The sequence below is a fragment of the Apostichopus japonicus genome, chromosome 2 (assembly GCF_037975245.1).
Source record: "Apostichopus japonicus isolate 1M-3 chromosome 2, ASM3797524v1, whole genome shotgun sequence".
Lineage (NCBI taxonomy): Eukaryota > Metazoa > Echinodermata > Holothuroidea > Aspidochirotida > Stichopodidae > Apostichopus > Apostichopus japonicus.
Genome location: NC_092562.1, coordinates 22819459 through 22833985, shown reverse-complemented (window position 1 = coordinate 22833985; position 14527 = coordinate 22819459). Strand labels below are relative to the sequence as shown.

General features: G+C 37.6%; 1 protein-coding gene across 1 annotated transcript; it reads left to right on the top strand.

The window, feature by feature from the left end:
- The first annotated feature begins 275 nt into the window (after positions 1–275).
- LOC139982704 (zinc finger protein 367-like) lies at positions 276–7512 on the top strand. The gene is made up of 4 exons (XM_071995770.1): positions 276–1266; positions 2389–2508; positions 3022–3166; positions 3617–7512. Exons 1-4 carry the CDS (start codon positions 780–782, stop codon positions 3822–3824), a joined length of 960 nt encoding a protein of 319 aa, XP_071851871.1. The 5' UTR covers positions 276–779; the 3' UTR covers positions 3825–7512.
- Positions 7513–14527: the final 7015 nt, after the last annotated feature.

Here is a 14527-nt window from a genome sequence, read left to right as displayed (position 1 = left end):
CCATATGTGCTGCACGCAGTACGGAACGCATAGAAGACATAACAGGCTTGGTCACTGGCCTACTCATAAATGGAGCCTTCCAAAAGGGGATAGAAAAATATTAAAGTCAATATTATTTGTTTTTTTCGTTCATGATATTGCACGTTAACGTTAAATAATATTTTTGGACGTATTAAATTGTATTTTAGAAATAATGTATCATTTAAGAAAATCTTATATGGTTAATCAGTTCAGGAATATTAAATTATTCCTGCTTGTAATGGTACGGTTGGCGGGGTTACGATTTTGTACATGCAAATATAGTTTTAAATCTCTTCAGATAGTAACGATTTTTTGGCAGTTTTAGTAGAAATGTTTTTGCAGTAACTTATCTTCCTAATATGTAGCTTTAATATTAAATAAGTTATACATCCAGTGTTACATTTTGCAATGAGTATTGTTGCTATAGTGTTATTGCGAACGTCCAGGTAAATCACTTGGAAGAGTTCCATATATGGCCAGGGGTTTCTAGCATCTAATGCTGTATCACGCAGTGCAGTGAAGAAACACAAGTGATAGCTCTATATTTATGTCAGAAAACATTTTCCAATATCTTTCAACCTAAGCAAGTTCTTAACTTTTTCTTGTAATCGTTACACAGAATCTTTCACTTTATACGAAAATGCTGTTTGGAAACCCAATTACTACTTCATCTTGTCGTTCCATTCGCGCGTGATGAATAATTAATCACAAGGGTTTTAACTTTCCCGACATGCATTATTTTTAAAGGGGCGCGGGAAATGCATCCGTTCAAGGTTCCCGCGAAATACGAACAAAACCTGTGTTCCTCCGTGTCGGTAACATCTACGCTCAAAGGCTCTACCAAAATGTCTTCAATTCTAAAGAATTCACCACATAAAGTTATTCCAAATTCCATAATACAGTCTCCAAAGAGGCCACCAAAGTTAAACTTCTCAACTCAAAGTCCAACAAGTCCTGGGTTCCGTGATTTTTATCCATGGAAATGGTGCGAGAAGACCGAGGCGGGTATTGAGTTGAGTCCAACCAACACCATCGGCTCAAGTGGTAGCAGTGTATGCGGCTCACCTCCGACGAGTTTCAATGTCGATGTAGGAAGTCCTCGTAGCAGGGGCCGTCCAAGAGCCGAAATATTGCCAGATTTACAGAAGATAGGTTCAGCGTCTCCAAATGACATAAGGTGTAAAATATGTCAGAGAGTTTTTCCGCGTGAGAAGTCGTTGCAAGCACACATGAGAACACACACCGGTAAGTTCGCAAAGTATTGTTAGCCGGCCTTCAGTTAGAATTACGCCTAGGCCTAGTTGAAGTACAGTAACTTCCTTTGGATGCTAGCCTTATACCGATTTGACATCAGTCAATAATTGTACTAACAACTATAGTATTTACGGAATCACAAGGCTTGACCAATTCGAGGTATTGACTTGCATTTGATTGTTGTATCTATATTTACATACGTAGCCTATGCTAGTATTACCTTCATTTTTCATAGTGGGCAATCATTATACCTCAAAAAACGATTGATCATGCATAGCCCCAGCCCAAACTAAGTTACAGTGTACACCCTAGGCTATGGCTATGTTTTGGGGAAATAAATGTGTAAAATGCCAATGCCTTTGTGTTCAGACCACTAACTCTAGTCAACTCAGTCAAGGTAGATATTTATATTTGTGGAACCTAGTCAGTGGCATACTGTAGCCACAAAAGGTCTCCAGGGTATGGGTGGGGGGGGGGGGGGAGGAGTCTCCATCAAATATGACAGGCTCCTCGAAAAAAATATCAGAAATATCTTTTGTTTATAAAAAATATTTCATTTGGCTCCCTGAAAAAAAACAGCAGTCAGCTAGTATAACTGCACCACTAAACCTGTAGTACAGTAGGGTTTATATAAATATTATAGGGAATATTATTGCAGGATACATCATACAGATGTCACCTGTAAACTGTTAAACTCCATTTCTGTTTAAACATGTGAGTTAAGGTTAATTTTTTTCTGAAATTGTTGATGAAAAACAAAAAACCCCAAATACTTCATGGAACAGTTTTTCCAGTGAATTCAATGTTTTACCATCTAGAGTGGGCGTAGGCTGCATAGGCTATATGATAATGAAGTGAATTATTTATCGTGTATTACATAACAAAATGCTTTGAAACTGCCCAAATTGCTATATGATCGCTTAGGGTAGCAGTTTTCTTACCACTTTATTTATAAAGACAAAAATTCACAGCTTTCAAAACTGCTTCACAAAAATTTCACACTAGGCCTATATTATTCCTTGTAAATGCTTGAAGTTACCATGTCAGACACCAGAATGAAATAAGTTTTTAAACACTCATTGTGCCCCTCTTTTTTATTGTTCAATTTTTCAGGTGAAAGACCATATGTCTGCGATTATCCACGTTGTAGTCGGGCTTTTGTTCAGAGTGGACAGTTGAAGACACATCAGAGACTTCACACTGGAGAAAAGCCTTTTATATGTGCTGTTGAAGGTAAATTTGATTTATTTTTATGACTTTACAAAAACATTAGCTAGCAATCTTTTTATCTCATCCATAAACCTCAAAACCTGGGTTACGCTGTCTCCCAGTGAATAATTAAGAAAACAAAATTCTTACCAATTATTAAATTTGCTGAATTCCTCTTGCTCCTTTCCACTCTTCCCCCACCCCAACCCTTCTTGAATCCATATATGAAAATTGTTCTTGTAGACATGATACTGTGTGAATATAATATATTTGCAGCATCACATGTGATTATAAATGCAAAAAATGTTTTGGTTTATGATTGTTTGACAAAGGTAAATACTGCTACAGTCTTTCTGGTACAAGCCAATATAGAATAGGCAAGTACTAGATGTAGATGAATGGCACATATAGTCGTTTTTGAGTATCTGTCGCAAGAGCACCCAAATCTGTCACTCCGCAAGACTTTGCAGGAAAGTTTCGATTTGTTGCAGAAATCATAATAATATATCTATTTGGGTGTATGTTTCTTCCGACCAGATTGCCCGAGCCGTTTTGCTCATGCTAACCGTCACTGTTCACAGCACCCATGGGCTAGTCTGAAGCGGGATCCAAAGCCCATCTCGGTATCAGACATACTCCAGACAGACGAAAACAGCGATGAGGTCGCAAGGTGGCTCGCAAAGTAAGTCATTGGAGGACCATTGGAGACCATTGATGTGTGTATCTTGTGGACTGTAACTGAGTGCAGTGAATGTGTGTAAAAAAATTCGCTTGTTAAAGTAAACTGATGCAGGTTTCGGTTGTCTTGAGAAAATTGATTGAATGCTGAGGTTTAGGCATTGTAGGCAAAGGTGGATTCTTAGATATTTCTTTTTAACAATCAATCCATAGTCCAAGTTTATTTTTTCATGAATTTTGACCATCCATTATGAGTTGGTGGGTTGTGGCTTAAGTAAATATGGATGATCATGGGCCATAAAAGTTTGCAGACCGCTGGTCTTTGAGATGTCGAGGTTACATCCGTTAGCCTAAAAGTTGTCCTTTAAACTTGCATGGGCTTGTTCATGTGCAACTGTGGTGGTGTTTTTTCCACTCTTAATATGGTTCTCCTTGTTCTTGTTCTTCATCAAAGATACACAGAGCGAGAGAGCACACGCCATGAGAAGAAAAGCAGGAAGAGAACCAGCAGTACCAGTAGCACCGGAAACAGCAGAGAGCACGCCATTAGCGATACCCCAAAGAAGAGGAACATGTCGGTCAGAAAACTCCTCCAAGATCAGAGAGAGAAATTACTCGGAGCGATGGCACTGATCGAGCTCGCTCAGAATACGGGGGATTGATCGCCCAGGGCGGAAGGAGCCGTCGTTTAGTCTCGTCCACCCTCTTCGAAGTATCCCCGCAGCAGCTTCAGCTTCAGAGCTACGAGTAGCTCGTGTTTGCGATGAGGTGAATGAAAAATAGTGCTTTAAGTGGTGCACTAGCTTCAACCTAGTGACCTCTTTACTTCAAATTCAACTGGTTAGTTGAAAGGTGAGACCAATTGATACTGTGTGAAAGCTGGGTCTAACAAATACAGTTATTGATGTGATTGAGCCTAGCAAAGATCCACATGGTATAACTTCATAAATGCGCTGATCTACCGGAATAAATATAGTCCCGCTCTATACTGATGGTTTGAAACACATTCAGTGGCAAAGTTTGCGTCCAGAATTCAGTCTGCTTTATAGCATATCTGTTATGAAGTATCTGATAAATCTCTATCAGTGAAGTATTTATCTGCGTCGTGTTGTATTGACTAACTGTACAGTTATTCCAAATAGCCTTGGGTCTTATAAGATTGACCTGTTAGGCTTGTTACGCAAGTAGAGATAGGGTAAGGCCTAGCCTTTTCATAAGTGCAGTTTAACTACCGATTCAAACAGCTTGAGTAAATTAGATATACTTTACAGTTTGGTTGGCTCTGAGTGAGTGTTACTAGCTCAAAGCAGATAATTTAGCTTTGGTCTGGCAGCTTGATTGCTGGACTTACGTTCTTAACAGCTCTAATGCTTCCTTCAGACCCAATACAAATGCGTTGATGGATTTTTACTGATCATGCGTCTAGTTGTTTTAAAGTAGGGTACATCTTTGGCTGCAAAGAGACTAACATTTTATAGTAGCTTGGCTGTATAGATCTTATACATGAAAGATCACGCCTGTAGCATCTACATTGGCTTCTGCTGTGTATGTCAAACTGGTGCGAGAATCTTTCCGATAGATTCACCGTTTGATCTGCGTGACATAATTTAATCTTATCATAATAGTTCCCACTTACTTGTATTGCTCTCCACAGGGAATAACTTAGTGTTGACATGTTTGTGTAGCAGTTTTGAAGGCATTCTACTTTGTCCCACATAAATTAGTGTGGTTTATAGTATGTGCAAAAAACTGCAACACATCTCTGCACTTGTTGCAGTAGCAATTTGTCCATTTTACATAGCAATTTGCCCATTTTGCATAGCAATTTGTCCATTTTACATAGCAATTTGCCCATTTTGCATAGCAATTTGCCCATTTTGCATAGCAATTTGCCCATTTTTGCATAGCAATTTGCGATACCGCCTTCCTCTCATTCATAAGGATTTTAATAAAACCATTCATCGAGCTGAATTTTAATAAAGTTTGCTGAAAGTCCCTCTGATGAGCTTAAATTTTTCCCTAAACTTCCAAGTTAAGAATCTGAGCAATGTTTGTTTTCCTTTAATTATATAATATAATTAATATTTAAGAATTAATATCGGAAGGCATGATTGGCAAAAACTGTCGCAACTTGAAAGTTTTGTTAGGGAAGCTTGACAAGGATCACTGCCCAATATTGGCAGCCATATTAAACGGTTCTACTGATTTTCAATAGCAGTCGTCTTACAAGGTATACTATATATGTTACTGTGAATAATTCAACTGTATGTTGTGACATCTGTTTTAGCGAGGTTTTGAATCCTGAGGCAGCCCTATCGAGTCACAAGTGTTCTGCTTATAGATCATATTTGTGAGTTTCCTTTTTGTGTAGTCTTGAAATGTGAAGCACAGTTCCAGATATAAATGCGATACTTGAAAATGGCTTAGAAATTCGAGTAAGTGAATAAAGTAAATTAAAAAAAAAAATGATTTACATTTTTAATAGCATGTAGCAAATCATGAGAATTGACAAATGAAAAAAAGACAGGTAAAAACAATTGTTTGTTGTTCGGTGTGAAGAATGCCAATATTTATTAGATACACTTTAACACCAAAAGAGGGCTTGTAAATAATTATAGTGTACAAAAGAAATGCAATTTCTAAAGGCCAGATTTTTTTAATAAGCTCTTGTAAATAGAATAAAGTATTTTATCCATTTTCTTTAGTTTTTTTGGGGGGGTCTTTCTTTTTTAATCTCAAAACTCTTCTTTGCTTTTAGGCTTTTATATTTTACTAGAGGCAGGTTGATCTGCTATTTTAATAGTACAGAAAAAAAGCAAACTTTTGGAAAGGTCTAAGCAGTAATAAAAAAGAGATTTTTAAATGATACTGTATTAAGTATTAATATTTTCTTCATTTTGACAGTTCTATGGTGATGGGGTTAATGTTTGAACGATTTTGCTAATGAAAGCAATTTGATTGTCTTTGACTTGAATTTTAAAATCCCTTTCGTTCCATTGTGATGGCCTAGTGTGCTTTCTTGAGGGGCTTTCGGGTCCACATGGCGTAGACATCTGAAACAAACCCCCCCCCCTCCCCATCCTCATTTCCTATTGCAAAGAAATGGCAATATGGGGATTGCCAGCACCAACTAATGGCTGGATAGTTTTAATTGGTTGAGTACAGGACTTTGTCATCGTGAGGTCACTAGTTCACAGATTTGTATTTTAGTTCCAACTGGTACTATTCTAGCCTAGTTACCTAGTTAGCCTAGTTACCTAGCCTAGTTACCTGTATTGGTACCCACCCTTCATGGGTTTGTACTCAAACTCTGGGACAATTTGGAACCTAGTAAAGATACTGATGCAACATTTAGCACTTTAATTGTATCCACAACAAGGGGGGGGGGGATTCTACTATACTCTTTACAAGGGGAATTCTACTTGTAATTTTAACAAGGGTAACTATGCTTGTACTCACAACCAGTGGGGGATACTACTTGTACCCACAACCAGGAGGGAATTCTACTAGTATCCACAACCAGGGGGAGTTCTAGTTGTGCTCACAATAAGGGGAATTCTACTTGTAATTTTAACAAGGGTAATTATGCTTGTACTCACAACCAGTGGGGGATACTACTTGTACCCACAACCAGGAGGGAATTCTACTAGTATCCACAACCAGGGGGGAGTTCTAGTTGTGCTCACAATAAGGGGAATTCTACTTGTAATTTTAACAAGGGTAATTATGCTTGTACTCACAACCAGTGGGGGATACTACTTGTACCCACAACCAGGAGGGAATTCTACTAGTATCCACAACCAGGGGGGAGTTCTAGTTGTGCTCACAATAAGGGGAATTCTACTTGTAATTTTAACAAGGGTAATTATGCTTGTACTCACAACCAGTGGGGGATACTACTTGTACCCACAACCAGGAGGGAATTCTACTAGTATCCACAACCAGGGGGGAGTTCTAGTTGTGCTCACAATAAGGGGAATTCTACTTGTAATTTTAACAAGGGTAATTATGCTTGTACTCACAACCAGTGGGGGATACTACTTGTACCCACAACCAGGGCGTAATTCTACTTGTACTTAATTGTACTCACTCGTACTCATACTACAAGGTCTGCCATTTTTAGTCAATTATATCTTTACTCGTTCACAATTGTATAAAATATTTTCATGGCACTTATTCATCAAGTTCTGTGTAAAAATCATGTGTCTATGCACGATTGACTTACTGAGTTACGTTTGTGCCACAGAAAAGTACCGACTGTTTGAGTACGATAATATATATATAAATTCATTGATTTGATTGAATTATGTGGGTAGAAGTCTATAAATACATAGAGAATGTGCATATTAATGATACAGTTAATCAGATTCTGTCATGATTTTGCTATAAACTGTACTGTAATAGTGAGTTTGAATCAGTGAGCCTTCACTGTGGTAGCATCACCCCTCCCGACCTTGGTCCCCTGGCACCTGTGGGGAGGCATGGCTACTCAATGATCGCAATACAGTGCTTTCCACAAGCAACACCACTGAACACAGGTCCGACCCCTTACCAACATCCCTTTCCCCAACAGGTCCTCCAAAATGCCACCACCTCACCATTTCAAGTACCTCCCCACTTCAACCTCTCCCACAACACCAATCTCAAACTTGTGTCCGAGTTCCAGCAACTTCGGTAATTCTGCCCCAGTAACCCCGTCCAATTGTTAGCGCTACCATAGTCCTTATAAAAGTGTTAAGGAACACCCAGGAAACAGTGAGTCAGGATGTTGACGAAAGTGTGAGCAACCAATCGGAAGTACCGTTATTGAAGCAGATCGACCTCAGAACCAGACCAGAATTTCACAGATTAATCTGGTGTGCTGCCCTCTATTACTTGGCACAAAATACTGGAACACCGTTCTAGTGCTATATACGAGGAGCACATTTGTGCTTGAGGAGTATATATATATTTATATATGTATATGTATATATATTTATATATGTATATATATATGTATATATATATAATATTGAAATCGTAATGAGTTGGAAAATCAAGAACAGTGAAGAAACTTCCAGCCTCCACCGGGTTCGAACCCGCTTTATATGCTGACACCCTAACCACTATGCTATGGACGCTGATTGTATTTCCAGAGGTTCGAAACCGGTAAGGAAGGTCGTAATTCCACTGTAGGCGTTTGTCACCTTGATCGAACAATACTAGTTCTGTTTTGGTGACATATTTTGCCTTACTGTAGAGTTAAAACATGAAGCTAACCAACTCGAAATCATTTGTGATTCCTAAAGCCGGATCTCGAAAGATATACTTTGAACAGACTTTATGTTAATGAAATGGAGGTAAGCGACAAAGGCAAATGAATATACCGGTATATATAAATGAAATCGTTATGAGTTGGAAATCAAGAACAGTGAAATAAACTTCCAGCTTCCACAGGGATTCGAACCCGAGCCTCCCGCTTTAAATGCGGACACCCTAACCACTAGGCCATGGACGCTGATTGTATGTCCAGAGGTTCGAAACCGGTAAGGAAGGTCGTAATTCCACTGTAGGCCTTACTCTAGAGATCAAACATGATGCTAACCAACTCGAAATCATTTGTCATTATATATATTTGTACTTTCCATTCGACTGCCAAGGATGGCTGACGAAGGTCCCAGGGGGACAAAAAATTCCAATATATTTTCTAAATCATTAAACCTTATTTGTCAATTATGAGTGAAATCTTATTTCTCTGGTTTTCTAATTTAATATTTTCTTTTGGAGTAAACGTGGATTTTCGTTATAATATATATATATATATATATATATATATATATATATATATATATATATATATATATATATATATATATATATATATATATATATATATATATATATATATATATATATATATATATAAGAAAAAACAGGGAAATCAGATATGACTCATAATTGACAAATAAGGTGTACTGTTTTAGAAAATATATTGGAATTTTTCGGTCCCCCTGGGACCTTCGTCAGCAATACTTGGCAGTCGAGTGAGAAGTACAAAATATAACACAATGAAAATAACACGCTAGATATGTGTAAGTGGCATTGATGGAATGATAACCAAATAAACCATGACTTTACAGGAAGCGGATTAATTAACAAAGAACGGATTACATTATGTTTGTAGAACTGATAGTTGTTAAGGGGTCCCAAGTTTTTGTTGAGGCCGGTGATGTGATACTACGAAAGATCCAATCGATTTCTTTACGTTTATGTTCAATAGCGGATTTGAAGTTCGAAGCAATTAAAATACGTTTTAGGTTTTTTAGAGAATGACTACGAAGACTGAAATTTTTGGAAACGGGGAATCCTGCAAAATTATTACGAATAGATTTTTTTGTGATTATGAAAACGTAAGTGGAACCGACAATCTGTTTCACCTACATAAATTTCCTCTTTGCAAAGTACACAGTAGAATATGTAAATAACATTATTAGAATCACAAGGGAGAGAAGGGGGCCTTAGACCATAGTTAACATTGGGAAATTTGACCTCGTTGACTGGGGTATTATGAGGGCATATTTGGCATCGAGGTTTACCGCAGCGGAAATTACCTGTGGAGATGGAAACTAGGTAAGGGAATCTGGAGGAAGTGAGTAGAAAGCTAAGGTTGGGGGGGGGGGTTACGAAAGGTAGCACTGGGGGCGGGGGGGGTGTTACCTCAAACGATTCTCCTACAGACTGATCGTCTTAGAATACAAAGTAACAAGCAGTTCTATTGCTCATTTAGGCTCGATTGTTCATATAAAATACAAGTCTATGTAAGGTTTTTGTGACAGCCCTGGCCTATAAGCTGTGGTAAAACTGGCGCGATTTGTATCTTTTAATTGTTTCAATTTTTTTGAATAATTATGTACGGCATTAAAAAAAAAGGAAATCCAGTGAACGGAATTTCATTAAACAGTAAGAAGTTAAGTTAACATTGTTTGTATCGTTTGTTGCCTGGGCAACATAGGTGATCAACCATCCCATGCAGTAGAAATAAATTATACGGACATGTAGATTTACAGATAGTGCGGAGTTGTACTATGATGAAAGTGCATGGTTAATGAAAAGAGCTATATATAGGCTTAGAAGCGACATGTATAAGCAGTTTAATATTAAAAGAGGGGTCAAAAGTATATAGACAAATTTCGGATTTTAAAGAGCATATTACATTATATGTATTAGAAAAGTAAAGTCCCAAAGTTTGTCTTGTTGGAAATAACAATCTTATTTTTTTCTTTTGGTGTGGACGTTATTAATTGATTGCTAAGAAGCAAAGGGGATCCTAGTGAAATAAACTGCATGTATTAGTGCCCCCCCCCCCCCCTCCCACGCTACAAAACGTGTGGGAATATGTATTTTCTTTACATGCTACTGTTACATATAATCAATAAGGCCAGTGGGCGGGGGTAGGGGGGGGGCGAGTTTATGTACAATATATAAATTTATTTAATTTTTTTTCTGCATAGGACCCCAACTTTGAAAATATTTCAAGTCTGGGTAGGTGTAAAAGTACCCCGTCACTCAGCTACAATCACCATATTGGTCACGCATAACAAGCTTGGTTATTAGAGCGTGCAGGAACGACTCATTGATGTCAACATTTAATTTGATGGTACACATTTTAGAACGAACAATTTCTGCGATTCTACCCTTCTTGATGTACAATGAACATGTGCTTAACACTTAAACACTATACAGCCTGACAGGTATTTGCTTGTCCAAATAAAGGTATGTGTGTGTATATGTGTGTGAGGCGGGAGTTAGGTGGGAGTAACTTAATAATAGCCTCTGACTAAAAAACATATTTTATTTAGTCATGACTTGGCTGGTATATTAAAATAATGATAATAATAATAATAATAATAATAATAACGATGACGATGACGATGACGATGACGATGACGATGATGACGATGACGATGACGAGGACGAGGACGAGGACGACGACGACGACGACGACGACGATGATGATGGTGATAATGATGATGATGATTGTAGATGCATGGTGTTGATGGTGATGATGATGATGGTGGATACATGGTGTTGATGGTGATGATGATGATGGTGATGATGATGATGATGTTTCAAACTGATCTTGGACGTACCCTATTAACTAATCTTGGACGTACCCTATTAACTGACCTTTGATGTACCCTATTGACTAATCTTGGACGTACCCTATTAACCAAGCAAACTGGACGTACCCAATTAACCATGCAAAATGCTCATGTGGATTTTTGCACAAGTGATTCAATATTATTGCACTCCCTTTCAATCATTCAGTTTATTGTTATCATATGTTAGAAATACATGCCTGTTCTATATATAATTTATAGATGCGGCCGTGTGTATCGACTGAAACGTTCATAAGTAACTGTTGAAAAAGCAACCGTGAATTAATTAAGCATATTATAAAAAGAATTGACCGTTATTCACACAAAAAAAACCTACGCAATCACAACCCGTTAAAAAACGGGCACGATGGTTGGTTGCAAAGCTTCATTTATCACACGGTCACAATTAGTTGTTCGCTAACTTCACACTATATAGCTCTAAGAATAGTCGGAGATTTTTTTTTCTGACGACGAAAACTATTTACAACTTTTAAGAATATGGAATAACTTCAGTCAACATTTGTTTTATAATGGTCAACTTTTGACAGAATTCAGTACCACGATGGTACTCTTTATGGTTTTAAGAAGAAATTTGTCTCGATAATTGGAAAACACCATTCAATGCACCGTCGGATTCGCAGACCATTATATGCAACACTGAATGTAACATTTTTGTCTCTCTGTCTATAACGCCTCATGTTAAAGATGAAGAAATGGAGTGTCTTTTTTTCTTCTTAATTAAACACTTCGGTGTTAGCTACTTCAAAAGAAGAGCAAACTTAATTTACGTACGACACTGACAGATGTGGGACAAATTTCGTGCGGGCATCTTGGAGTTTTCTTCTTCTTCTTCATCTACCGAAATTTGTCTCTCTCTATTCGTTTTTGTTCTTGCTAACTATACTAAAAGAAAGAGGAAGTTCGTTTTGCATATAGGATGGAAGCTAATCATTACCAACTACGTACGACAGTGATTAAGTGTGTATCGCCTCAAGTCATCAGGGCCAGCTGACGGGGAATGAATTGAATCGGGACTTCAACAGTTAGTGGTTTAACAAATATGATTAGCAGACAGTAGTTAAACCTATTGTAGCTTAAAGTGAAATAGAACGGCTGTAGTTTCCACGGTCATGAATATTAAATGACACGTGATGACTACTGAGACAATAACGGTCGACCTAAATGGCGCAATTAAATAAAAGTGATTTCAATATGGAAGGATATTAGTTTTAAGTTTATCTAAATGTATATATATACATATACATTTAGATAAAACTAATATATATATATATATATATATATATATATATATATATATATATATATATATATATATATATATATATATATATATATATATATATATATATGCATGCATTTGTGTATGCTGCAGAGACCTGCATATCTGCACACGGTTGATATATAATCAGCCAAATGATGTCGCTATGGGCAAGCGCGTTTTCTTCCTAGACGTTGGCGTTCCATAGATCGACCTATATCTAGTTACAGTTGAAATAAGCGGTCTATTTGCTTTTAGCGATATAGCGATGGTGATGGTAGACGAACAGAGAGAGATAAAGTCAATTGGAGAGAGGAAGCAAAGTATTATCTTATTGCATGATTTTAGTGTGTACAATTCAATGTTAGGAGACGGTAGAAGGGGGGGGGCGGTGGGGAAGGGGGTGAAGGAGTAACGCAGTTTAAGATTTAGAATTAAAAATGAGAGGTCAAATCCAGTTGCAGAGTATTGGACAGGTATGAGGTAGTTCGCGAGGTCCTGTAGGCAAGACTTGAAATATTTGTATATAGCTGTCCGCACAGTCTGATATCAACGTCTTATCAAAACATCTTTAGTAACGATTTATCACTGTTCTCTGTGGATTATCTCTTATATTTTATTGGTCTTCATCGTTTTTGGCCAGCCCTTCCTTATTTTTATTAACTTGCACCATTGGCTGTTTGACTTCACGTCTGCACCCATCCAAGTTTGGTTTCACAGCTGCATATGGATTACCGCACCAAACGCACCAAGCACCGAATTGAATATAAGATTATGTCGTGCTGCCCTTGATGCTGTTGTCAGACACATTATAAGAGGTCACGGGTGGTCACGTGATCTCTTGATGTGATACTGCGGGCCTCATTGAAATAGTGCGGAACCCAGTGAAAATTGAATTGGTATGGGTTGTATGTGATACCGTATTCATTTTAAGAAATTACAGATGAGAAAGTTGAGCTTACGCAATGCCCATGTGCATTGTGGGTATACTGTACTCCATCACAACTGTAGACCCTATATTTACGAAAACACCATAGTTATTTATAGCCAAGCAAATTCACCTCACCCACGGGCTCGCACTTTGCCCACCTGTTATTAAATGATACACTACATGTATACAAAAAAAAATTCATCAATAAAAAATGAACCGGATCCGCTTTCCCCTATATAGTGTGATACGGTTATATTAATATAAAAATTAGTGCTACAGAAATTTAAAAAAAAATATGCTATTGAAATATTCCTTTAACATTTTACATGATTGTTTGAATAAAGGACGGCAAGATAATGCGGCCTACTATGCACACTTTTGTAGCATATATAACAGCGGGAAACTATGATATCGTAACCACGGGAAACAATGATATCCCCCAATTGACTATTGATGAATTCCTACCATCGTATAAATAAATACTATGACATTGTTCCTGGTGAGTGATAACCTACCTAAGGTGGTGAAACCAATTAGAGCGAAATATCTATACCCCAATTAGTATAACCAGACTATAACACATTTTTACTTTTTCCGGTGGTTTGATTGAAAATCTCTTCAAACATTCTCCCTTTTCTTTTTCTTCTCTCTCTCCACCTCTCTCTCCACCTTGCTCTTTCTCTCACTTTTCGAGACTAATTTTGCCTTTTTCTCTCAAATTGTCTTTTCTCGGTCAAACCTTCGAGTTGTGTAAACCGATACCATTGCAGTAACCTTTTAATGTTTTACCTATTTTTTGGTCAAGTTCTTCAAGTGCTACTTTACTACCTCACAGGTAAAAAACCTCTTTTTTTACTGCCTTCTTTTATTCTGCCCTCATGAAGAACTTGAAAGCCTTTTTTTTTGTCTTTCTTCTTCATGGCAAGTTGAATAGCTCCCTCTATATCCCGAAAAGGGTACCTATCATTTTGAGTCATCTATACGAACCGGGAAGATTGCCTCATCCTCTTTGATATA

Excerpts from the sequence above, each read along its gene's own strand:
- LOC139982704 (XM_071995770.1), top strand. The coding sequence starts at position 780 with ATGCATCCGTTCAAGGTTCCCGCGAAATACGAACAAAACCTGTGTTCC. Across the intron at positions 1,267-2,388 it reads ACACATGAGAACACACACCG|GTGAAAGACCATATGTCTGC; the intron begins GTAAGTTCGCAA and ends TCAATTTTTCAG. Across the intron at positions 3,167-3,616 it reads GTCGCAAGGTGGCTCGCAAA|ATACACAGAGCGAGAGAGCA; the intron begins GTAAGTCATTGG and ends TCTTCATCAAAG.